The sequence below is a fragment of the Chlamydotis macqueenii genome, chromosome 1 (assembly GCF_036417535.1).
Source record: "Chlamydotis macqueenii isolate bChlMac1 chromosome 1, bChlMac1.mat, whole genome shotgun sequence".
Lineage (NCBI taxonomy): Eukaryota > Metazoa > Chordata > Aves > Otidiformes > Otididae > Chlamydotis > Chlamydotis macqueenii.
Genome location: NC_141556.1, coordinates 138,979,988 through 139,005,784, shown reverse-complemented (window position 1 = coordinate 139,005,784; position 25,797 = coordinate 138,979,988). Strand labels below are relative to the sequence as shown.

General features: G+C 36.3%; 1 protein-coding gene across 12 annotated transcripts in view; it reads left to right on the top strand.

Annotated features, from left to right (window-relative positions):
- STS (steroid sulfatase) overlaps positions 1–25,091 on the top strand; it is a 111,895-nt gene extending 86,804 nt beyond the window's left edge. For 10 of the 12 annotated variants that reach the window (XM_086768313.1, XM_086768321.1, XM_086768372.1 and 7 more), the window contains one exon: positions 23,983–25,091. In XM_086768313.1, coding sequence (XP_086624439.1) covers positions 23,983–24,365 — 383 coding nt within the window. In that variant the 3' untranslated portion in view covers positions 24,366–25,091. Of the gene's footprint in view, positions 1–672; positions 758–23,982 lie in introns of all 12 variants that reach the window. The other 2 variants (XR_015261248.1, XM_086768392.1) reach the window with 2 other exon arrangements.
- Positions 25,092–25,797: the final 706 nt, after the last annotated feature.

Below are 25,797 nucleotides of genomic sequence, written 5' to 3'. Positions count from 1 at the left end.
TGTGAAATTTATACTACTTGTACACCTTTCGCTTGCTTGCAAGCTTCTGAAGTCTGACTTAAGCAGATGTGTTTCTCACTTCATCCAGGGAAGGTCACAAGCTCCAGAGTGAACAATTGCCATTTTACATTTATATATTCGGAGGCTAAGTATTCCTCATAACCAAATCAATACACATCTTCATTAAGGTGTATTAGTTAGGTTAGTTACTACATTCACAATATACTTTCCCCTTCATCAGCCTTCTGAAGGAGCATTTAGAGAATGTGTGCTGTGCTTCTCAACTAACACTTCAAAATTTAAGCCTTAACCTTTCTAGAGACACATGGGGAAAAGAATCTCTTTCCTCTACCTTTCTTCTCTTTCTCGGTCAAAGAAAATAAGCTAACATCTTTTTTTTTAATCTCTTTTTGATTCACTTACATTTTACCTTATACTAAAAAAAAAAGGCACATTAATCTTCACATTCTGAATTTTAAAAGGAATGTCATATTAGGCAATTTTCTTTGCTCATGATTCATGTCTCACTCTCACAGACTCATGCATGCTGACATTTGTAATCAGTGCCTTGGAAACAGCCATGACATACAGTCCTAGTCCTTGGAGGATGATTTCCTGTTATTTTGAAACCTTATAAATATGTGTAATTTAATTGATCTGTTAAAAATACAGAGAGGAAGACATGGTAAAACAGTCAGCAAAGTACTGTGATTTCCCATTATTAACGCTTGTTCTCTAAGGCTGCCTGGTGTACCATGTAAGTACCAATATATGAAAGCAACGCCACTGGGGAAAAAAAATACCAATGTTTTTCTTTCTGCCTAATAGGTGTAATCATTCAGGTTTTTTAATCATTCAACATTTACGTTTAAAAGACAACAGGTGTAGGATTTGCCTTTACTTTCTTGAGCTGAACTACCACAAGTCGTACATAACTTTCTGTTAGTTGCGTATGTCAGATAATGCTTTGTTTTAATTTAACTCTTATCATATGTTCCTCTGCTAGTGCAAGTAGACTAGTACTTGTATATTTGCTAAAGTTATAATTTAGCATAACTGAATCCTAAAAAACTATTGAGATCTCTGTCTCCAGAACATTACTGGCATGTGAATCAGTACTATTAAAAATGCATTGCTATGACAAGTTAATTATAAGGAGAGAATTAATCAGATACAGCACATGTACAGTTGAATGGAACTACAGCATCTTTCAGTCTTCTCTGATTGTGCACAAAATTTTCATTTGATAAGGAGGAAATATATTGTAATCCTGTGTCATAAACATTGAAAAATGTAATGCATGACAGTCAGTACTATCAAGACATAATAATCTTCACAGTATTTTGGTACTACTAATAAAAATATACTCATGTTTCTGATAATTGCTAGAGTGACTTTACTAGCAGCACTTGACATTTTATATTTCAGAATGGATTTCATTATTCAGTGGAAATATTCATTCAGTAGAGAGAAGAAAAAAGGACTTGCTATGGCAAGTTAAACTGAAGCTCAGTGGACAATAGAATCAAACTAGTCTAATCAGGCAAATATAATGCTTTTAAAGACAGTAGAAGTTCCCTGGAAAACTTCCTATAGAAATTTTCCATTTTGCGTCACTTAACAAATAGGATACATTTCAACTCGTGTTTGTTCTGAGTTTCTTCTATGTTGTGATCTACTGCAATTACTGAAAACAGTTCAATCAAATTCACCGACCAGGGAGTTTTTCTATATTATTGTAGAATTACAGAATTCTGTGATTTTATGAATTCATAGCTATTGTGATTCCTGGCAGTTGCAACATCCTCCAGCATCCAACTTTCTACAGTATTTATAGAATCATAGAATGGTTAGGGTTGGAAGTGACCTTCAAAGGTCACCTAGTCCAACACTCTGCAAGAAGCAGGGACATCCCCAACTAGATCAGGTTGCTCAGAGCCTCATCCAGCCTGGCCTTGAACATTTCCAGGGATGGGACTTCCACCACCTCTCTGGGCAACATGTTCCAGTGTTCTACAACTCGCATTGGATATTAGGGAAAAAAAAATTTACAATCTAAATCTACCCCCTACTATTTTAAAACAATTACTCCTTGTCCTATCGCAACAGGCCCTACTGAACAGCCTCTCTCCATCTTTCTTGTAGGCCCCCTTGAGGTACTGGAAGGCTGCTATAAGGTTTCCCTGGAGCCTCCTCTTCTCCAGGCTGAACAGCCCCAACTCTCTCAGCCTGTCCTCATAAGAGAGGTGCTCCAGCCCTTTTATCATCTTCGTGGCCCTCCTCTGGACCTTCTCCAACTGGTCCATGTCCTTCTTGTGTTGGGGTCTCCAGAACTGGACACAGTACTCCAGGTGGGGTCTCACCAGGGCAGAGTAGAGGGGGAGAATCACCTCCCTCAACCTGCTGGCCACGCTCCTCTTGATGCAGCCCAGCATGCGGTTGGCCTTCTGGGCCACAAGGGCACATTGCCAGCTCATGTAGAGCTTCTTGTCCACTAGCACTCCCAAGTCCTTCTCCTCAGGGCTGCTCTCAATCCATTCCCCGCCCAGCCTGTATTTGTGCCTGGGAGTGCCACAACCCAGGTGCAGATGTTTTGTTCTTTGACTAGGGATAAGATCTCCCTAGTCATGCATTTAGCCTTTTGTGCAGTATCAGCTGTTACACGTTAAAAACAACAACAAAAGAATAAGAAAGGAATATTCTCTAATTTTCAGCTTTTAGACTGAGTACATAGGATAAATTTACAGAAAAGGATTTTTCTTTAAGACGTTCCTCCATGTTCTGTTTGACTAAAGACATTAGAGCCATAATAGAGGACAAAGCAGGAAAAATCTACTTAGAAGGGCCATTTTGTAAAAACTTCTAGTTTGGACAGGTATAGTCTTTCATGTGAAACTGAATTAAAATAAGACATATTTCTGAAGAAATGGAAGTAAGAAGAGAAATACCTTGCACTTCTCCTTACCTCTCAAAAGGACTATAATATGCATACCTTAAGGGATAATAAGAGTTACCTTATTAATTAATAGGGCTTTCATTCTTTACAGTGCTATTCTTAGCTTAATTTTTGGTAATATCACATTGAATCTTAATAGTTAAAAACTGTAAACTGAATGCCTATGCTTAAAAAATTCTAACTTGTGAACACAATATTGTCCTGAGAAAGAGAGAGTGCAGGAGACAGAGTCTAGGCAGGTAGCAAAAACTGAGAAACCTCTACGAAGCTCTATAGAACCAGCTTAAAACTTTTTTTTTTCTACAGTTAAGTTTTCATTGTGAGAGTAGATGAGGCTAGTGGTTGTCAGTAGCAAATGGAAATGCATTAATGTGTATGTGAGAGATATTTTGGAGTGTAAGTGGTGACGATATACTTCTATTTGAAAATGCCAACCCTTTCTTCTTCAGTCCTCTTAGATCATTTAAGAAACATAATCATTCAGTTCTGAACATTCTGTTCAAAGAGTTCTGTTTTCTCTAAAGTAGAAAGTAATAGAGATAACACTTTTGTCTTAGAGAGCCATTCCCGCAGTGAAAGGCCATGGTAAATGTCCTTCGACATTGACATACACACAGACTTTCAGTGATCATATCATAGTGGTTTTTCTTCATATAAAAATAGCAACCATAACATACTGGTCTATTGAATCCAGGATATTCTGACCTAAATTGGTAATGTTCTTAGTGAACAGAGAAAGGTTGACAGGTTTCAGTGATCATATAAAGGCAAAGGCATTTAAAGTAGCTAATTCACTATTATTTAAACTTCAACTTGAATGGCTTGCTGTCAGATATTGTGTCATGCACTTTTGACAGTACAAAAGAAAAATCTTACAGATTTTTTTTTTCTGTATACTCCACAGCTAACACTTAAGTAGAAAAAAATATCTGAGTTAGAACAACTGTCTGCTAATTTTTTATCTATTTATAAAGTTAGCAGTTGTCAAAACAAATACAAATAACAACAACTACATAAAAGAATAGATAAAAGTGCACTGCAACTTTAAAAAAATGAATTTCAGCTTACCAAGTAACATAAAAAATGAATCTTTAACAATTTCTGGAGCATTACACTTCCAAAAATATCTTTAGTTCACTATTGGATTTGAGCCTGCAGCATTCTGTATGCTGCATTCAGAACATAACACTGATTCATCCTAATTTTAAAATCAGATTCAAATGGCATGTGTTGTCTTAGGCAGTGTTCTTCAAGGGAAGTCGTTAATGTATGCACAACCCACATAAAGTATTCTGTGTGCCACAGCCTCTAACAACCTATTACTCCTAGAAAATAAGGCAAAGTATTTGTTTATTAGAGAAATTGCCTGGAAATCTGACTGTCAAGAGAAAGATGACTTCTCAGTATGCTGTACAAGACCATGCCATGAAAGGCAGAAAAAAAAAGAATTATAGAATAAAACAGTGGGTGTTTGGAGGGTGGGTGCACTTGGACAATACTGTGCTGGAGGCCATTGTGCATCTGTGGATGATGTGCACTCTCTATTGTGTAGGTGCTTCTGAATGGTAGTCCTGATGAGTACTGTGGAAAGCCAACACAATCAGAAAGATTCAATAATAGGTGTAAGTCTCCTTAGTCTGAGAAAAGCTTATGTCCCAGAGCAAACAGTGACGTTCCTGTCGATTTCAGACCAATTTTTATTAGGTCTCAAACTATTAGAGGACACATAATGCATTACATTTTTCAAGTATCTTTTGTGAAGACATCCAGACTTTCCTAAAACTAAAGGGCAGGAAAAGCCACAGCTTTTAAAATTTGTTTCTTGTTTTGTTGTTCTTAGTAGAGAAATTTTGTAGGTGGATATCTGTAAAAGCTTTTTGAAACTGAAAGAGGCTGCATTTCACTAGTAATTTTTGTCATAGTTGTTGCAATACCATCTTAGTAGAAACGAAAAGACGATAAAGTAGTATAGAACAAGTTCCTACAGAATAAGATATTTTTGAAATGTATTAATTATGCCAAATTTTACCCAATGTTTGATTGAAAATAATTCTTCAGATGCAGTTCAGTCATATTAAGCAGAATAATAATTATAATGCATATATTTTTATTGACTCTGTTGTCTCCTAGATACGAGGCTCCAGTGCAAACCTGTGTGAGACTCATTCACTCCCTCACTCCCTCCTCTTCAACATTGACATTTTATAGAAGAATAGGTTTGTAGCATTCCTAGTAGGAGGGGAAAGTTAGAAATCATGATGCAGTCACAAAATTAAAAGTTAACAAGACCATAAGAAACACCATAAAGATCATGACAGTTTGGTACTTAGAATTAGCACTAGCGCAATGAAGAAAGGTTGACTCTTTTAGTATTAGGAAATGCTAGTCTTCCTTAAGATAATTTTGCCGTTACCAAGTGTGTGCTAATTTTTCATTTACAACCTGTTACCTGCATGTGGTATATTAATTTTTAAATGGTATGATAGCACAGAAGCAAGTTTCTCAGTCGGCTCGCTTGTTCAGTGAGAACATTAGAGTCTTCAAGATTAACTTAATTATATTATCTGGGCTCTCTTCAATGCTATAGTATGATGTACAAGCAGAGTTTCACTCTGTAGCTCTGATCCATCCATATGGTCCCATTTAGTGACAAGTGGAGATTGACTGTCAGTCCTAAAAGCATTATGGTTACCTTAGTGTCAGTTCATATCCTTGATAGCAAAACTACTCAGCCAGCAAAGCTTTATAGTTTAGGGTCAGCAATGTCTCGATCTATTGTACAGCTGTTGATTGCAAGCCAAGTGTAATTCTTTACTCTAGCCCCTCCTTATAGAATATTCATTTTGGAAGGTTTGAGTTGATTCATACCTTTTTCTTTTTTTTTTTTCTCAACAGACAAAATGCCATCCCCAGTTCCAAACTCTAAATACTATTTATATTCCAAAAGCCATCAGTATTAATTAATCATTTGGTGGAGCTGCTAAAAACCTACCGTGATACATGTACACAAAGTTGAGAAAGGGAATAGCAAAGTATAAGTGGCATTATGAAGATTTTGAGTCTAGCTCTACAAAAGTATGAGGTAGAAACGTGAGACAAGACAGCGTGAGTAAATAAATCTACCAGTGTGAAGAATTACTTATTCTCTAAAAATGATATCTCAACACTCTGTGGAGTTTCTTTTGAATACATTTTTCTACAGTTCTAGAATGCTATGGAAAATGTTAAAACTAGGACTCATTAGTTCCTCATGGCCATGGTGTCTTAGAACTGCAAATCCTTTAGTCTAACTAGGGTCTAGGTCTATTCTTTTTCCTACAGCTGGTCATGGAGCATTTTTGTGCCCGTTCTTTACTTCTCCATCTCTCAAATTATCCCAACATTCAGGCTGTGGATATTAAGGCATTTATATAAAAATGGAATTGCTGTAGCATTTTCCTTTTTGCATGAAATCCTTTTGCATGAAAGTTCTTCCCGTTTTTTAATCTGTATCAGGTGCATTCTACAATATGTTTTTATTGTTTGATTTCTTAAAGCCTAATCTCAAAACTTAATTTTGATTCAGAACTAGTATATAAAAGTTTAAAGTTATGAGTTACACCTACAGAAGATGATACTGACAGTTCTATAATACTAAGTGGTAAATTGCTTGTAGTATTTATAGTTGACAATGATTTTTGGATTCTGAAAACAATGCAGTTCCTACTAAAGCCAATTTTCAGCTGTAGCCAGAGGCTCTAAGAGCATATATCTTTATGATTCAGAAACAACTATAGCCCATGAGTGTTCAGGTCTGTTTTCAAAAAGCAACTTAGAAGAAAACCAAAGGTAAATGAAACTTCTTTTTTTTTTACAGAGAAAATTGATTTAATCAGTAAGGACTATTTGTATGTATGACATGAAGTCATAAGCTTATGTGTAAGTATGTGGAGAAACATATGCTTCACAGAAATGAAGATGGTTTGAGTTATGCTATGAGAGTGAAATTTTGCCATAAAAGCTTGGAATTTGCTAAAAACCCTAAATATCATCTGGAAGAATTAATCCTAACAGACCTAGTCAGCATAAGACTAAAGCTAGAATGAAGTGAATGACAGAGAGAAAAAAATGTAGCTGTTGTGTCATGCTGAAATTGAGAGTTTGAATAACTGACTTTTAAAAAACAAATATAGAAAGCACATAGAATTCTGTTTGAAGTCCTGTTTGCAATGGTCACTTTAAACTTTGAAGGAAAACTTTGAGACTTCACGTATTATTTTGATTTTCATTCTCTATTTTTATCTTTTTAGTATGGAAAAAATGTTAGTAATCTTTAGTTTATGTTTAGTTGTAGAAAATTCACTATGATACTTGAAATATGGACTATAATAAAAAAATCCTTTATGAAATATGGGTTATGATACTTGAAATATTTGGATTATGACATTTGAGTATATCAAAATCAGCAACATCTACATGTTTTTTAAAAACAAAAACTATTCTATTGAATATCATATTTTGACAGTTTGCAAGTTTATCCTTCTGAAAATCTTGCAAAGTCCATTAATAGACTTATCTTAGCACAAGAGTAAGTACTGAACGCAAATGTCTGAGTTTAGTTTCATGGTCAATGAAAATGTAATCAGTCAGTGGATAGAAAAGCAACTGGGAATTGCAAAAAATTGTACAAGAATAGAGGCTGTTCATTTATCTGCTTCAGTTCATTCAGCTCTGCCCTAGTGGAGCTGTGAGGTCATTTAGAAGTTCTGGTGATCTCAGGAATGCCAAGTAGCTCCAAACACCAGGACTATATAGTGGCAACAAAAATGCGGCTTAGAAGACCATGCTGGTGTTCACAGTGAGGCTGTAATAATCAAGAAAAATTGCTGAGAAATGCTTTAACTGGATTTTGGAACTTGATACTAAGTACAGTGCCTGTAGTTCCTGAGCATTATCGAAGGCCTCTTTTTTTATCCCTTTCACATGCCAAAATGTTTCAGGTCTCCAGTTAGGAAGTGGTTTAATTTCTGCCAGTGCTTTTAAATGGTTACAGCATATTGAGTTTTGGCCAAAAAAAAAAAAGTAGAACCAAGTTCTGAGAAGCATATTTGAATGTTTAGCAACTGGCAGACTGAACTAAAGAAAAGTAAATGAACTACTCATATTTCATAGAATATGTTTTCTTGAGTACATTTATTTGAAAATTAATCAAACTTTAAGTAAAAATGAGAAGTGCTTATATTTTGAAGATCAAAAATATGCAAAAGTCAGCATATTACTGTGTCTCTTTAACATAGCTTAAACATGAAAACCTTTATAAATTGTGTAATCAAGTGAAAAATTTAAGTATAAATTATTTGAATGCTGCAAAGGATTATGCTATTAGTGGGTACTCCTCAAACTTAGGATGCTGACAAAAGACTATAACTAGCAAGGACAATGTCTACAAGCACAACTGCCTGAGTATTCCCCACTAAGTATTTCTTCATGTTTGCAACGGGTGCGCTTGACTCCCTGACTAGACTGGTGGTGGTTTGATGCAGGGTCCGGAGGAAGTAAAAGCCTGAGCCATAGCTGAACCAAGAACTCCTCTCGTTTCAATGTGTTCTCTGAAAACCCACAAAGGAGCAGAGCAACACAATAAGAATCAAAGCATCTGAGCTTAGAACACTGATCATGCGATTAACGCGTAAGTAGCAAGTGGCTTTTCCAAGACTCATTTATCAAGGAACAAAGAAAGTTGTGGGTACAAGGAGTTTCATGCGTATCTTTTCCATCACATGCAATTTGACTATGAGCCAACCACTTTATCCCGCAAATATGACAGCCTAAGTGAGCCGCCTTTGAGCTCTGCCTGCTAGGCAGTGTGGCTGCACAGCGGTGATCTCCCCTTGAGCTGAGACACCTCTCAAGGTTGCTTCTTAAGACAGAGAGACCTTTTACCAATGGCAGATTTTTAGTAAGTGATCGGTATCGCGCATGACCTTGTAGGATGATATCTTTGGTTTTGCCTTGGTAAATTTATTGCATGCTGCATTGATGCTAATTACATATTATATAAACTTTGTATATATAATCCTTAAGACATAAACCATTGACTGAGTCTGAAACTAAGTCTGGATCCAGGCACACTTACACTCCTCTCTGAGAAGGAGTTTAGAAAGCAAGGGGATCCATTCTGAACCTCGTGACTCAGTGGGAGGGTCCTCCTTACCCTTTTGTGTCTCCAGTCTCTCTGTGAATCATTCTAACTCAAGTGTAACTCAGTTTTCCTGTGTATGTTTTTCCATGCCATAATTGAATGAACCTTGACATTGAACTTCGTTACGTCACACTTTTACAACTTCATATGAAAACCACTTTTACTAACACCTTTGACAGTGGTTCTTTAAGCAATCTAAAACATCCATTTGTGACAGTGTTGTCAAACTTGATAAATAAATATTAATTCTTTCATAGAGAAGGGTTATTGCCATGACATGAAAGAGCCAGCAACAGGTTTGTACCTCAATGACATGTGAACCTCAGTGGCTGGCTGAGCCCATCAATGCTGTTTTTGCCTAGACACAAAAGAATAAATTCCCATGAGAATTATACTTGATCTTTCCTAACCATTTTCAAGTGATTTGTTCACTTTGTGTACTAAATTGACCTCAGATATACCCTTACCAGTATTAATTGTTAGATTTTGTATTTCAGTTGCTACTTATTTTGACAACATGTATGAGAACACACTGTGTCTCAGGCAGGGAGAGGAGCACCTTTAGGAAGGCTTATATTATCTATGTCCTTTGGTCACACAAGGATCTACATGGCTGTGTAATATGCCTGTATAGGGGCATCTTATTCCTCCTGTGATAAATTTTGATCTTGGGGAGATGGTTTTGAAAGCAGACAACTTTTTTTTACATTTAAGTGTTTGATCTTTTTGTGTTAGATAAACAAGAAGAAAGTAGGGATCCAAATTCTGAAGTTACAAATATACAGACCTGTGAGATTCAGTAAGACAAGAAAACCTTTCAACATGAAAGTTGGATCTGGGTGATAGGAAAGTTGTTTACCAAGTCCATCTGCCTGGCTTGACTTCCATTTAAATCCTGTTTGATTGGGAGATTTCCTAATCTCTAATCCTAACTGAATTTCAGGTTCTTTTTTATGTCTACACAGCCTAAGTGCCACGACCTCAGTTAGGAATTGGTAAATTCAGTATTAGTGAGGAAACAGTTTAAGCCTGGACATGTTCAGCATGGATGCCAGCCAGTTAGAGACATCTTTGGAAGTGTAAGAGAAAGTTAGGCAACCACGTAAACGTTGCCTGAATTCATATCTTTTAATCAATCACTAGAGTGAGGTTATAGTAAATGTCAGTGTGCTATGTGCTATAGTATGAAGCAAAATGGATTACTGCAAACCACTTCTCAATGCTAAAACAAACCTGGTTTGCAACGGAAAAACATGTATATAATCCATTTTATTTTCCATTGTAATAGATGAGGAATGTGTATATGGTTACTTGCCTTGTGGAGAATAGCATAAAAATGCATAGAAGGAGCCATGGTAGTGAACACAATAGGAAAATATTTCCTGGTGTTTCCTGTTACTCACTGTTGTCACAGATCTTTAAAGAATATTTTGACAAAGAAACCAGCCAAAATTGAGAGGTGAAGACTGAATTTTGAATTTGCAGAATTATGAATTAATAAGTGAATGTAAGCTTCAAAAGCCAAAAAACAACTACTAGTATGTAGATGTTCATATATCACAATATCCCTTGAGTGCTGTCATCACTTAACTGCAGTGAGGAAGGAGGGCATATATAAAATTTATATCTTGTTGTGTAATGCCAAAAGCATTTTCAGTAGTTTTCTGGAAGTACAATGTGTAACTGAATGACTTCAGACTGCAAGCTGTTTTATAATCTATTTTTTTATGTTACTTCCTAAAATAATGAGTTAAAGCCCTTAAAGTAAACCATAGTCTATGAGAGCATACTCTTAGACCAGTAAAAAGATGTAGGATTTCATGCTCAAGGATGAGGCTGTCTTTGTTTAACTCGTCTTTGTAACTCTCTTGCGTAACAGAGCCTGGACCCCATAGCGCCACAGTAAATAATAATAATAAATGTTGGATTAAGTTTGTGGCATAAGTACTTTCTTCACAGACACTCCGAGGCATGCTAGAATTATTACATTGAATTATCTAGGTAGTTAAAAATAGGTGATCAAGCCACCTCATTCACAGCAGTAATCTACTTCCCCTCCTTCAACTCTGCTTCAGAGACTGAAGGGAAGAAAAAAATCAGAATTCATTTTGCCATTAATGTCTCATGGGAAAAAAAACCTCAAAAAACCCCACTCTTTGTGGCCCAAGAAAAGGATTGGCGAGAGGTATTAAGTTAGAATCTGGATTATAGTAATTTTTAGGAGAGAGATCAAACACTGCCTGAAGTCCTAGCAGTTTTGTCTTTTCTACACATAAAAGTGTAAGGATACATAACATACAGAATGAAGGACAATGGCTGGAATTTCCCAACTCCATTGCTGCTTTTTCTTCTAGTTTGAGATGAATTCACTCCCACGCTGATTACGTCTCAGCTGAGCACAGCTCTCTGGATGTTGTGTAGGACTTTTCTGTGTTCCTGAATCTCTCCAGCAGGCCCAAGAGGTGAGAAGGGCTTTGTTCAAATACTGCACCCAACTCCACGCACCACATAGCTCAAAAACAGCTGGACTTACCTGGATATACTAAGTAATATATCATATATACGTATCTGTGGATGTGCTAGAAGAAGAAAAGGCAACAAGATTTTACTGATGGGATGTTGAGTAACTGCGGAATTTATGTTTGGAGTTAGAGGATGTTGCTAAGCAGACATAAGTTTAATTTTCAGGGAGGTAAAATCTAAATGCTGAACACTGTTTTTTGTACAAGGCAGAGTTGTCTAATGAACAGGACAGTTGTCTTAGATTTGGTAAAAACTGATTCGGGTTTCTTTCTGTAGGCCTTGAGACAACATTAAATAAATCACTCACAGTGTATCCATCAGTATCAATGTAGCAAAGAAATAAAACAGTTTTCACAACAGCACAGATAACAGAAAAAAATAATTTACTCTTTTTTTTTTTTCTCAAATAGTTTGGAGTAGGAGATTTGATGAGAATTAAGGAGCATATGTAGATCCTTTCGTAAAAATCAATTAAGCACATAGCAGGTTCAGTCACAGATTACACTGTACTTTGCTAAATTTAAGCATGAGATTATTATCTGTATTCTTAAACTAAGGTAGAAATACTTTGTTGAACTGAAGGCAAACAAGATGAAATCATCCCCTCAATAAATTCACAGGGATATTATTCACTTCAGTGCATCCCAGCTCCACAAAAGTGTAGAGATGGAATTTAGCATAGACAATGCAACAGGTAAGTGAGAGATGGGGCAAACCAAATGAACTCTGAGACAATCATCTGCACCAAAATCTTTATTTAAACTCCAGCAAAACTTCGTGAAGGATTTGTATTTGGAAAAGTTAGTAGATAAAACACGAAGTGAAAGGAGTGTGCCAATAAAATGTCTTTGTCTTCCACAATAAAGGAAAGGAATGATAGTAGCACAAAAGTTACAATAGAAGATACCATCCATCAAGAGAGCTCTTAAAAAATACATTGTGGGGAACAATTGTGCAGTGGCAGGGGGATGAATTAGATGACAAAAGGAAATTTCATTTGAAATATCTGAAATGAGCTTTTGTTCTTATTTGCTACAACTGGAACAGAGGAAAGTGCATACATTAGTATGAGAAAGATAGAGGCATTGTGTAAGCGCAGAGGCAATGCAGATGTACTGTAGCCAGTGACTGTATTTCAAAGGTCATTGAATGATCATTAAGAATGAGCGAGACTCATTTTAAAAAGTATACAGAAGCAATATATATGAACAAGGAAGGCAAATCTCTCTGTATTTCTGGCCACATCGGTTAAATATGTAGGTTTTACACACACTTGAGAGGAGGAGATGTTTAACGCACTATCTATGAACACTGTGGGATCTTTCATAAGCAGCAGCATCTTGTAGATGGATATTTGATCTTAGAAAGCAAAATTAAAGATAGACTGGAGAATGCTGGAGAGACAACAAGTTCGACTCTAACTTGGGGTGACTCTTCCCTCTAAAAGTGATTCCAACAGAACTGTAAATGACCCCAGCAGTAGCACTGGCTTTACTGACAAAGCAACATCTTCCAGCACCCAAGCAGAGTTAGCGGAGCTGTGTGTTGATAACAGACCCACCAGTAGGCCCAGGCTAGGCAAAATGGTGATTCAAGTTCAAGGTCCATCCAGGGAGTCCACTCAGGAACACAAGGAGAGGGGAGCACAGACAGAACTGGAAGAAAGGCTACAACCTAGGGCCATTTAGAGACAGGGCTGGGAACTGGCACTCCTGCAGCACCACTCAGGCAGGAAGTGATGGCCTTGGGCTAGGCTGAAATGGGAATCCTGGTCCAAGGGCAGAGTGCATGGATGGGAGTCCACCCTAGGGCTGTGCTCCTTGGTGCTCTCATGGCTTTTGACACCTCAGATTTTTAGCAAATTCTGAGGATGGTGATGACAACATGTAGATGCCTACAGTGTAAACATCTACAGCTGAGCTAACTGGAGCTAATTACTCTCATCAAAAGAGGAAAAAGCAGATTACTTCTCACCCTAAAGCAGATTTCTAACAAAGGTAAGAAGCAGATCAGTATAGGCTGGTAACTTACATAAAGACCTCCACATTGCAGTGATGAAAAATCAAGTGAGGTGACCAGATTGTCAAATTGCATACTAAGTAGCAGCATAGTGATGAGCAGTAAATCCTACTCAGTACCTTGAACTGAAAATTAGAAATGCCTTGCCACCCTTTTCACAATGTGAAATATATTATTATTTTGCTAAGTGTCAGGAATAACATTATGGGAGTCTTTTTAAGTTGACTGGGAATTTTAGGATCATGCCACTTATTAGTGTCATTTTTCTTTTAAATTAGCAGAGGTTCAAATAAGGATGTGTCTACAAATATGCAATAAATAAGATAGCCAAGTTAGACTCTTCAGTAAAATACAAAAAGTTATTTCATTTTGTAGTACATAGCGACATTTTACCTGTGCACCACTGTCATGAAAGAACTGACAAGAATGGTCAGAAAAGAAAAACATGGATGAGATACAGATCTTGATTTGAGTTGCACTGGCATAAAGATCTTTAAAATCTAATTAAGAAAGTGTCACTTGCTTTACTTGTTCAATTTTCCTTTCAACACAAGACTAAAACACTCATTTACTTTCTCCATTCGCTATCAGCTCTCTGAGAACCTTTTTATTCTTTCTTACAGGTGTATTTGTGATTGGAGCAGCTCTTAATGTGGACACGAGTCCTTCCCCAAAATCACTTTATAAACTTCATTAAGTCTCATTAAACCTCACGCCTTGTCATCAGCCTTTGTCTTAATAGCAACACACAGTGGCAAAGTAATCTATCAGAGAAATTATACAGAAACTTGTAACAATAAGTAACAAGTTTCTATACATACATAGACATATCTTTCACTGATATTTATGTTTGCATGTTATAGTCTACAGCAAAGGTTTTTTTTCTTGAGATTTCCTCAACAGTAGAAACCACGTGCTACAGATCAGTTTTCTGGTTTTGAGGGTCATCATGCATGAAAAACACTGAAGTGTCAGCGTGGTGTGGATTTATATCTGTTCTCCACTGGTTCAGGTACACAATCCAATGAAAGACTTAAACAGCATCAAGTATCTAATTCACAACATGTAGGTCACGACAGAAAATTCACTTTTCCTTCAGTAGTAACTCATGAGTCTTCAGGTTACTTACACCACATTTTTGTTGGACAAAGGACAGCCCCTTCCTCTCCTCTGAACTGTGTCCTTTTACCCTGTTTTCATCCTTTTCCCATCTGTTTATTCCCCTTTCCCTCCCCATTTTTGAGCTTCTGCTCTGACTTATAGTTAATCTCCTTTTGATCCTCTTAATTGATCAAATCTTTGTGTGAGTCTTTCTCTTCTGCAACAGCAGAAGCCGTAATAAACTCTGACCCTCCTGAGGGTTTTCCTGTCATTTGCCATCTCTGTTTTTCAGTCTCACAAGTTCCTTCACTTCCACTGTTCTCTCTAGGGAAGTCTCTTATCTTACCAGTGGGTTTTTTTATGGGGAGGAGTGTTGGGTTTTTTAAGATCTTTTTGGCTTCTTTTTTTTTTTCTCCTGGTTTTCTTCTTTGATAATATAAAAAAGACATACCTTTTTGCACTGCAAGAAACATCTGAGTGTACTTACTACTGTTTTTTTGCTGGTCCATTATAATCTTTTCATCTTGAAGATATTTTGTTTCCCCTGCTTCCTAACTTGCTTTATGAGCATCATCTTCTCTCTTTCTTTGCCTGCTTTTTTTTTTTTTTTCTTCCCCACTCTCTCTCTGCCTGATCTTGTCCATTTTGTGGAGGCACCACAATCATGAAAAGCCTCCAAAAATCCTATATTGTCTCCCAGACCCCTCATTTGTGTTCAGTGTTTCAACCACAACAGCTGGAGGAAGCAGAAAAAGCATCAAGTGTCATTTACCTAAACTATTTATCTCATTAAGTATTTTAATTTGCTGTCATGATCCTCATATTGGAGCAGCTGCAGCTGAATTTGGGTGACACAGTATGGGCATATTATTTGGTAAGTGTGAAATAATGTAACTGCCAAAGGGGAGAAGAGCATTGGTAGCTTCAACAGACATCACAAAACTGTTTATATCAAGCTCAAGAAAATTAACCTAATCAATTGATACACTTTTCTGCTAACAATATTTTAGGTAGGTAAGTGTTTCCCCTGACAAGCATGACAAATACTGTTACAGTATTTTCTTGCTTCTGCTCTACTCTGTGACAGTGGCAGCAGAGTTATTGTTAGACTCAGACAGAGCTATTTATGCCCTGGGACTTCCAGCGCTCCACTCCCTACCAGCATTCTCCTACTTACTCTGGGAGAGAGAGATGCATAAAAGGAAGAGTGAAAAAAAAAAAAAAGTTCTGTCCTTTTTAAAAAATACTTATCCTATCCTAACCTTAGTAAGAACATAAGTCCAATTTCCTAGTCCAGTTGATTAAGTTGAAATTAATTAGAGACCTTCTCTTCTTTTTCTTTCTGTTTTGTTTGTTTGTTTGTTTGGTTGGTTGGTTGGTTTTTTGTTTCTTTTTTTCTTTTTTTTTGGTCTTATTTGCACTACATTTTCTCCTGGTTTACATTGCAAACTAAGGGACAGGACTGGCTATAGCATAAAAGGCACAAGCCAAACATCCTGTACACCAGATCCAATGAACCATTCCTTATTAAAAAAAAAAAAAAACCACACACACACCAAAAAAACCCCAAACAAACAAACCAACCCCCCAGAAAACTTGATTGTTTGGATTACTTCATGCATGACTGAACAGAGTTTACTAGCCAAAAGGATTTTATATTAATTGAGTGACACCCCTGAAGTAACCTTTCATCAAAACGATTCTGACCTCTCCATTTAAGTCCTATATAAGGAACAGTTAAAATGTGTTAATCTTATCTGCAGCCCCAGAAGACCCTTTTCTGTTATGGTTTTTAGTAGCAAGATTTTAGCAGGTTGTAGCACTTCAAAAGGGTGCTATATGCCACACGCATGTATTCCTTAAGCTGGAAATTAGGAGGAGAGAGTCAAGGTTCTTTCCCTGTCCCATCACTTACTGTCATCTGGAGAATAGCTGAAGATCTATGCATCCACCTTGTGTACCCTCAAGAAAATATTCCAGTTGCTTTCCAAAAATTCTTCTCTTCAAACTCAAGCATCCATGCTGTCTGCAGAACCTGTGAAATTAAGTTTATTTTTTGCATAGAGGTCCAGACTGGCAGACTACTGAATTACTCTGAAATAGTTTAACTTTGAAAAGGTCCGTGTGAAAATAGAATAAACTTAAGAATAAGTTTATATAAGAGTCCCTGCTGATAATCTTTAAAAGAACATCCTGTGATATGTCTTTTTGGTGTTTAGGTTTAATTCAGGTTTAGTTCAGGACCTTTGAAGGTCCCTTCCAACCCTAACCATTCTATGATTCTATGATTCTATGATTTTGAGGGATTTTTGCATTGTTTGAAAATGCGCTTATTAATCACATTATTCTGCATCACAGACCTTCAGTAAACTTCTACTTTCCATTTCCTTAAATGTACTACTTCTAAATGATAGGTTCATAAGAACCTTAAAGGTTTCTTTTAAACTCTAGTAGATTTAAACTTCTCTATGCACCTCAAGACTCAATTTCCATCTGAAATGGATGGATATCAGCACACCTCCAAGCTCTCAGGTAATATCCTTTTTTGTAGTTCTATTTGGCTTAATACTTGCACAATTACTTTCAGCTATTTACCCCAAATTTTAACAGCATTTGTAATCTTTAACTAGTTTCAGATTCTGGCAAAGACATGCATTTGCTAACAGTGGGACAAAAAATATTGTCATATATTTCAGATGCTAACTTACACTTACTATAGTCATTAGAATAAAACCAAAATTCAATCATTCAGAATTTTTTTTTTTAGTATTTAGAACTGACTGATACTGAGATTTTTGCACCATATCACTTAGAAATTATTTCTTTCTTTAACTCAATTTTTTTTTACTCTGATAAAAGGAACCTGTTACTATGTTATCATTTGCACTTAAGTGATATAATTTTCAAAACAAAATAAAAATATTGTTTTCAGAAGATTTCCTAAGTATCCTAGTAGCTTTTTAAAAGTAAAAAAAAAAATTAAAATTAAAAAAAAATTCAACTACCTGTGATACCTGTAAGGAAGCATAATTCACCTTTGTCCTCAACTTTTTAAAATAAAACAAATTAATATTCAGCATTCTTTGGCAGTGTACAAAATTCCAGACTACAGCATTTAGAAAATTTCTGCTTGTCACTTTTTAAGTAACTTTGCATACTTATTTATTTGTTTTTAGAGGTACTTCTTGCTATTTAAGTGTTAAACAGGCTATCAATTTCCAAATTAATGATTTGGAATACTTCATTAGCATTCTGTGTGTCAGGAGTTTTTTTGACATCCAAATTTTGAAAAATGTCTGGAGAAAATAATTTATAAACAAATTCCTGGGGATGTTTTTATTTTTGGTTGGTTCAATCTTGTCTGAAAATATTTGCAGAAGTTGCTTAGGACTTCCTTTCCATCTTTGTCTTGTACATTTGCTAGATATCGGGAAAATTGCAGTCTGAATCTTGTAGATCTGTTAATTTCACTCAGAATGGTTGCATTCACTTTATGTAAGAGAGTAATGATTTTCCTCTGTTTATTTTCTGTTAATAAAATGCAGTTTTGAAGGACAGAAAGAACAAAAGACACAACACAATTCTGTATAGGTTTCCGTATGTTTTTTGCCATCTTTGGCAAAGTGGCTATGCGTTGTTACATTCTGAAGTGTGTTGCTCTCTTGGTTCTTAACTGTATCTTTTATTGACTCCAGTAGAAAACCAGTACATGGAAATCAATACTGTTTCTCTCACAAGCAATAAAATAAGGGTTTACTGTTTTCAAGGACTTTTGAATATAGGTTGGAAATGACCAGTAATTTTTTTTTTGTACCAGCAATATCTTCTGTATTCAACATGCCATCAGCTGCTTGGATGAACTGAAAATTACATGGATCATTCAGCAAGTAAATAGATTTGTCAAACAAATCTTTAGCAAGTGTCTGGATTATGTGCATCAAATTACTGTGGATGGAATTTTTTTCCAGGGCAACATATATTCTTCCATGTTGCTGTTAACTAAGACTTCCAAATATGAGGCATAACATTGCATCAGAGCACTTCATATTTTAGCAGCGTAGCTTCTATATCCGTAGATTCTTCCCATTTAGGACTTTCTTCAACAAGAAAAGAAAATACTGTAAATGATCAATCCTTTCTGAAGATGATGATGAAGAATTTAACAAAATAATTCTTTGTCAGCTGCTGTTGTTCAGCAGATAATCTTGACTTTTGAACAGAATTTAGTGGAGGCTTTCCAAACCACAGCACTTACTCTAGATAATGAGATTGATCATGAGATTTCTGTCTTGACTTTACCAGCCTGAGCATGCTTTCACTGTATCTTGTATTTTTACTCCAATAGTTGTTCAGTACGATTATTAGGTATCCACCAATGTGCAATCCTGTGCAAACACTGCAGTTTCTATCCTTAAGATTTTAAAATCACTGCTACTACTGGGTTTTTTTTCATGTTTTACCTCAAATACTGTATGTTCTGTGCAGTTCATTATGTAAGTCTCTTCTAAGAACAACTGATTCTTATAAACTAATATTATATCTTTGAATATCACTCAGTTATTCTCCATCTACACTGGGACATAATGTTTTGACTGATACAGACATGTAACATCCTAAGATAGTTAAAATAATATAAAAAAAACCCACAAATTTTTACTGAAAGAACAACTAAGCTTACAAATTTTTAAACTGAAATAGCAGATTTTATTAGCTGTTTGAGGAATGCACATAGTCATAAAAATAATATGTATATTTTCTTTATAGTAACCAAATAGTATTCTCTATGTGCTATGTATAATTCTGCAAGAATTTAGCAACCAAAACTTTCCTAAATTGTTGAATTATTGAAGAGCTAAATATATGCACGTGTGTTATTTACTTTATATAAGATTAGCAGAGAACCTAATAATTCTAAATTATTCTAAAGATACAGGAAGTGGGAAGAAAGAATTCAATCTAATAACAAGAGTTATCTGAAGAATGTCATTTTCAAGTGAGTTGCAGCTTTCATCTGCTACTCTGTAGAAACATTGAGGAGCTGGCGTAAGTTAAAGCGTGGGAGCTGACAATGACTGCAGAGCACACTCGAGATACCGGAAAAGTCTGTGGGCAATTTACATCGCTACTGTATGCCCAAAGGGTTATGCTGAAAGGCATCTGAAGTCAAGGAGGGACCAGCTCCCAATTTACTGTGAAGAACAGACTTATTTAACTTGTTCTTCTACAGAAAGAATAAACAATAGGAACAAAGGAGATGACTGTAGCAGCAAACCTGTAAAGCTACTGTCATAGCTTAAATGCAATAAAAATAAGATCCAGGCAATAACACAGCAATAGCTTCCATTCACTTCAAGAACTGCTTATCAGAAAACACCATTTAGCCATCAGTGATTACGAACAGTGCTGTTATAATAGAAATGACATCCATATCCAGTGTGTCACTTCACCTTGGAAATATTAATATATCTTACCGAGATACTTTTATTTAATGTACTGGCTGCTACATGTCTGTTGAAGCTATGGTTGTCTGTATGAGTATGAGATAATAAATTAAAGGGTGAAGGATAATAAAACAGAAGAGGGTCCTGTTAGGGAGATGGAACTCTGAACAATTATGTTCATAGTCAATTTACTTGAACTAATAGCAACCTATTTTAATTTGAGACTATTTATAAGTACAGCTTCTATAATTTTTGGTATTTCTTTGTATGTGAAGGAAAGAGGTATTCTGAGCGCTGAATAGGTGAAATTGTTGGACAATTCAGAGAGCTGGAGAATTGCAGGAAAAATGGGCACTAAATAAAGTAGCTGTGAAACATTGGGACAGGATCTTGAAGGGTGCTGAAGGCTTAGGGCTTGCCAGCTGTTTTAGAAGGGACCTGATATACTCGGCTGTGGGGGAGCCCTGACAATTTTACTACTAACTTCACTGAGGAAGAAACATATATTTATCTTTTAGTATAAAGCGAGTTTACTATCCAGATGCTTTGCCGAACAAAGGTATCGTTAAGTACTGAGAGATTAATTTGATCCTTGTAGTTAACCCTCTGACAAAATGAGATTTTATATCAGCTGAAAAAGACTGGGAGAGAGCTCTCTTTTTTTAATAGCGAGCCTCATACAGTTCATCAACTTTACAGATTAGAAGTCTGACAGCTCTTTATGTCACCTAGTATATTACACTGGCTGCTCCACAGCCACAGACACTGACAGATATGCTGTAGTTTTTATAATGCTTAGGAAATCAGCAGTTAAAGTCTGTGTTACTGTTCCTCCAGTGCCACATGAAGTTCCAGATCCTCGCTGAAGCATTGCTGTGGTGTAACAGATGAATATGGTGCAATAACAGACTTTGGTCTCCCAGAGCTCAGTGTTTTGCGCAGTATGATTGTGACATTATACAGCTGTGTGGCTGATAAACTAGCATCAGCTCTTCAAAACACTAGCAATGTGATTCAGGTATGATGTCACACGTGCCCTGTCCCTAACCACACGCATGATTTTGCAACATGGTATATGCTCTGTATATAGGCAAACATAAAAAATTCTTTATTCTATGGGAAAAAAAAATCCTGGTGCAACTTCCTTATTTCTTTCTTTTCCCCAGATCTTACCTATATGAGCTGCTTGCACTGACTTGCATTAATTAAAAATGTCCCACCTTATATTGCTACCTGGAAGCCCTTGAACTGGCCTGGTGCTACAGTGCCCAACACCAAAAAAAAAAGTTTGCTGAAAATTTCTTTTCAATGTCATTCAGTACCAGTGTACCATCTAAGATAGATGGTGGTAAGACAGCCTGACCACAAAGTTCTCATGTGCATGGTCTTACTGGAATTTCTTTTAGTTGACATTTTAATAGCTATATAATTTTTTTCTACTCTTCTATCAAGGTGCCCTGAATCAAATTCCCAACTGGGGCAAATGTTGCGTGGTATACAAAGACACACGGAGCACTGATTAATAAAGCCTTTTGGCTTTTTCTGTTTTTCATTGTCCATCTTGCAAGCTAAACACTTTTAAGACCCTGAAGGAATGCTTGGTATAGAATTACATACCTTCCCAGAATGTAAATTCTAAATCTCAGTAAATGAGAAACATATTTCTTCTCTGGAAAATGTTCTGTGTATAAGTTCACAGAAATATGAGGATATGTTAGGTTTTGCTTGTTTATTTTAATTCAGAGAAAACAGCAAAGAATTCAAGTATCAAACAAACCTTTCAAAATGTTATTGGAAAGGTAGATGAAGGAATACTGCCTTGCTTTGTCTTGCCTTGCCTTGCCTTCCCTTCCCTTTTCCCCAATAAGATCGTGCCATCACTGCTGTCACAGCCGGAGCCTTTTAAAGCCTGCCACATCCTATTGTCTGTGCCAGCAAGTCACTCTCAGCCTTTAAAGCTCCTTCCCCTTTGCTGACTTTCAAGCAGCATTCGGAGGGTTCTCCCAATCTAATGTGTATACTAACCATCACCCCTCCGACCCTGATTTAAGTGCAGACTAAGTGAACTAGAACTCTCCAGGCACTGTCATTGAATTGATTCCTAAAGGTAAAATCTCTTATAATTTGAAAAATGCTGTGGGATACAAGAAGCTGTAAAGAATCTTAAGGTCACCTACTGTCCTTTAAATTAATGCTATAGACTAGAACTGCAGCTTGTGATTCTTTAGGCTTCTGAAACATTTCTTTCTTTAAACCTACTTTTATCTTCAAAAGTAGAGTGTGATGTAGTTATAGTATGGCATGTACCAGTTCATCTCTGCCCTTCTCACATTTTCTAGTGCTTTCGATTCTGTTGAATTGAATAATTGACTAATGAATATTAACCAGTGTAGCGCACATAAATGTGTGACAATCTGTTTCTAGATTAACAAGCTTTCTATGAATTTAACAAAATTCAACAAAATATCAAAAAGAGTTTTTCTCCCAGTATTTAAAAAATGAGGTGATACAAAAAATATTTTTTTTCAATAGGGTGCTAAGTAATGTAAATTACTCATGAATAAGTATTTCGGATGTCTGTATACATTCAGGTGGGTAAGCAGTCTGACATCATAGACCTCAGCTGTTTAGTATCCTACTTTTATTAAGAATAAAGTACAGATTTTTGACTCTAATCAATTCTTCTCTGGCCCATTTATGGAGAATGGTATGCTTCCCTGGCTGTGAGAGGACGGTGTGCTTCCCTGGAAGTATCTCTCTGTTCCTGTTTTTTCTGTCTGTTCCGTGATACTTGATGAAAATAGTATCCATTTTTTGTTTTCTCTTCTTGTTAAGTATTTTCAGATTCTCCAGTGTACCTTCTATTCAAGAGTGCTTCTTGGAGGAACTAACTGATATCTGCTTATTCTTAATCCAGGAAAGAACTAGTATTTTTAAACAGTGAAAACACTGTCTGAAGTTACACTAGTACAGACAGTTCAGTTTCTGTACACAACAAATTAAGATGAGAGAGAAAGATCAATCTATAAATGAAGACATTTGGTTCCTATTTTACAAAGCAGAATGTCACCTAAAAATTCCACTACCATACAGTTAGTTATTTTTGGAAAAAGGCTCTAGAGGCCTAAGACAGGAATTTAACATCCATTACAGCTTTTTATGTTATCACATTTAATAAAATGAGAAACTCTGTCTTCAGGTGTTTGCAATGAAAGCATGTGGCAGAGGGCGATGTGTTAATACAACAAAGATAGAAGAGAGAAAAAGGTAAAAATGAAATTATTTTGATTAGCAAAATGAGCAGTAGACATGGCCCAACATGTCTGGACATGGTCAAGGGGCAAAGGTGTATTTTAATAAGTCTCAAAGAAGACAATGCAATGGCTTATTAAATATTTATGCAAATCTTCTTAGCAATGTTTGTGTAAAAACATGAAGTTCTTTTAAGTCCTCTATGATTTAGTTAATCAGAATTCTTCCAAGGGAATGAAATGATCATAATTACATCATAAATGTGTGTTGCATGAAAATTGCTGTCTTTTGCTTATTTTTGTTTTGCTTATTTTCATTTTGCTCAATTTTTTTTTTTACAGTTTTAGAGTTTTTTACAGTTTTACAGTTTTTACAGTTTTTTTGCAGTTCCTGTACAATGTGAGGTTGTACAAAAAGATTGATTTCCCATGGTGTAAATTAGAGTTTCATAAGACTAGGGGACTTTCAGTTGCTCATTTTATCACCACCTTTGTGTCTGTAAATTGCAGGTGAATCTATCTGGAAGGTCTTCTTCTTCACTCCGAACTTCAGTCCTGAAGACTCCAATGGTTGCTACGATTCTCATGTTTGCTTCTGCCATGGCGGATTCATCACACGGCATGATCCCCCACTGCTCTTCGATCTTTCCAGAGACCCTGATGAGAAAGTCCCACTGACTCCAGAAACAGAGAGCCGTTTCTATGAAATCCTCCAGGCCATACATTTAGCAGTAGACAACCACACCAGATCCCTGCATGCTGTCCCTGACCAGCTGTCATGGGACAACCTTCTCTGGAAGCCGTGGCTCCAGCCATGCTGCTCATCTCTTTTTCAGTCTTGCTACTGTGACTATGACTCAGATGGGAGCCTGCTGCAGGTGCATTCAGGATAAACAAGCTGCAATTCCATTTCAGAAACTGGAACAAGAGAGTGTGAGTAGCTGACAAACCACTGCAGTACTAGCCTTCAGAAGGTTTTGTTATGTAGGAGGACCTGTCTTTAAATACATAATTGCGGTAGAAGTGAATTTCAGTCAAGAAAATGTGCCAAGAGAAGGAGGGCAAGACATACCTTTTCTGTCTTTATAATACAAGGATCAGTATGAAGCATATGTTGCTCCCTCATCTACAAATGGGTAGGCTGTATGCATTTTCTAGATGAGATTATTTTCTAGATCTTCAGCTTAGCTTTTTTTTTTCTTACACAGGAAGGAATTTACCTGTAGTTTCTGTCAATTACAGCCACTAAATGCACACTTTCCTATCATTTTTGCTAAGTATTATCCACCATTAGTAGGACATAGCACCAAGTAATTAAAAATAGAGATAATAGTGGAGAGGTCCACATGTGACTATAATTTGACAACTAATAGACAGGTAAAGAGCAAACCTCTAACAACATCTGTATCAGCAAGCATCACGGATATGAAATAATTCCCAACAATGTGACATTGCATGTGCCATAAAAATGTAGAGAGCTATATAGTGGAAGACCTCACATCCACATTAAAATGCTGCTCCGTAGCTCGTGTCCTACTGTGTGGTAGCAACCTTTGTTTCAAAAGGAAATCAGTCATGTGCTGGAGTGTGTACCATAAATCTCCATATATATATATATATATATACACACACATATATGCAAGCCAAATTCATAATGCCCCAAAACCCCACAAATCCTTCAATCCCTGATATAGGCACACCCTTATGGTCATAGCCCAGTTGCTAAAATGAAAGATTTGTCCATACTTGATATCTGAGTTCCAAATTCACATTATACTACAAAGATATCTTTCACTACCATACCTATTCTTCCCCTGATGGGTGTAAATAAAATCTGATCTTCCTTTAAATATTGTTGCCGTTATTTAAGCTCTCTGAATACAATCTATCATCTTCTGAGAAGAAACTTGGACTTGAGCACTTAAAGCCAATATAACCGTCTCTGAGTTCTTAGAAAGGCCTTGGGAAATCTACAGTACTTTAGGGCTAATTTCTGTATCCATATTTATCTGCATCTTATTCAGGCACATTTTCTTTCCACTCTACAGGCAGGCAAACTATTTTCTTTGGCAGATTGTACCAGAGAAGAACATATCAACGAAATGATTTGATGTCTGATAATAGAAGGTGACTTGCTCCTTATCAGAAAACACTATTTAATTCTAACATTATAATGTATTTAAATCTGTTTGATGGTATTATCACATTACAAATGCAAAAGTGATCTGTGATAATAGTAATGCAGTAGCTTCGGTCAGCCAACATTTAGGTTATGACCTAGCTTTTGGGAGGTATTGAAGCCTGTCCTATAAAAATATATTGTGA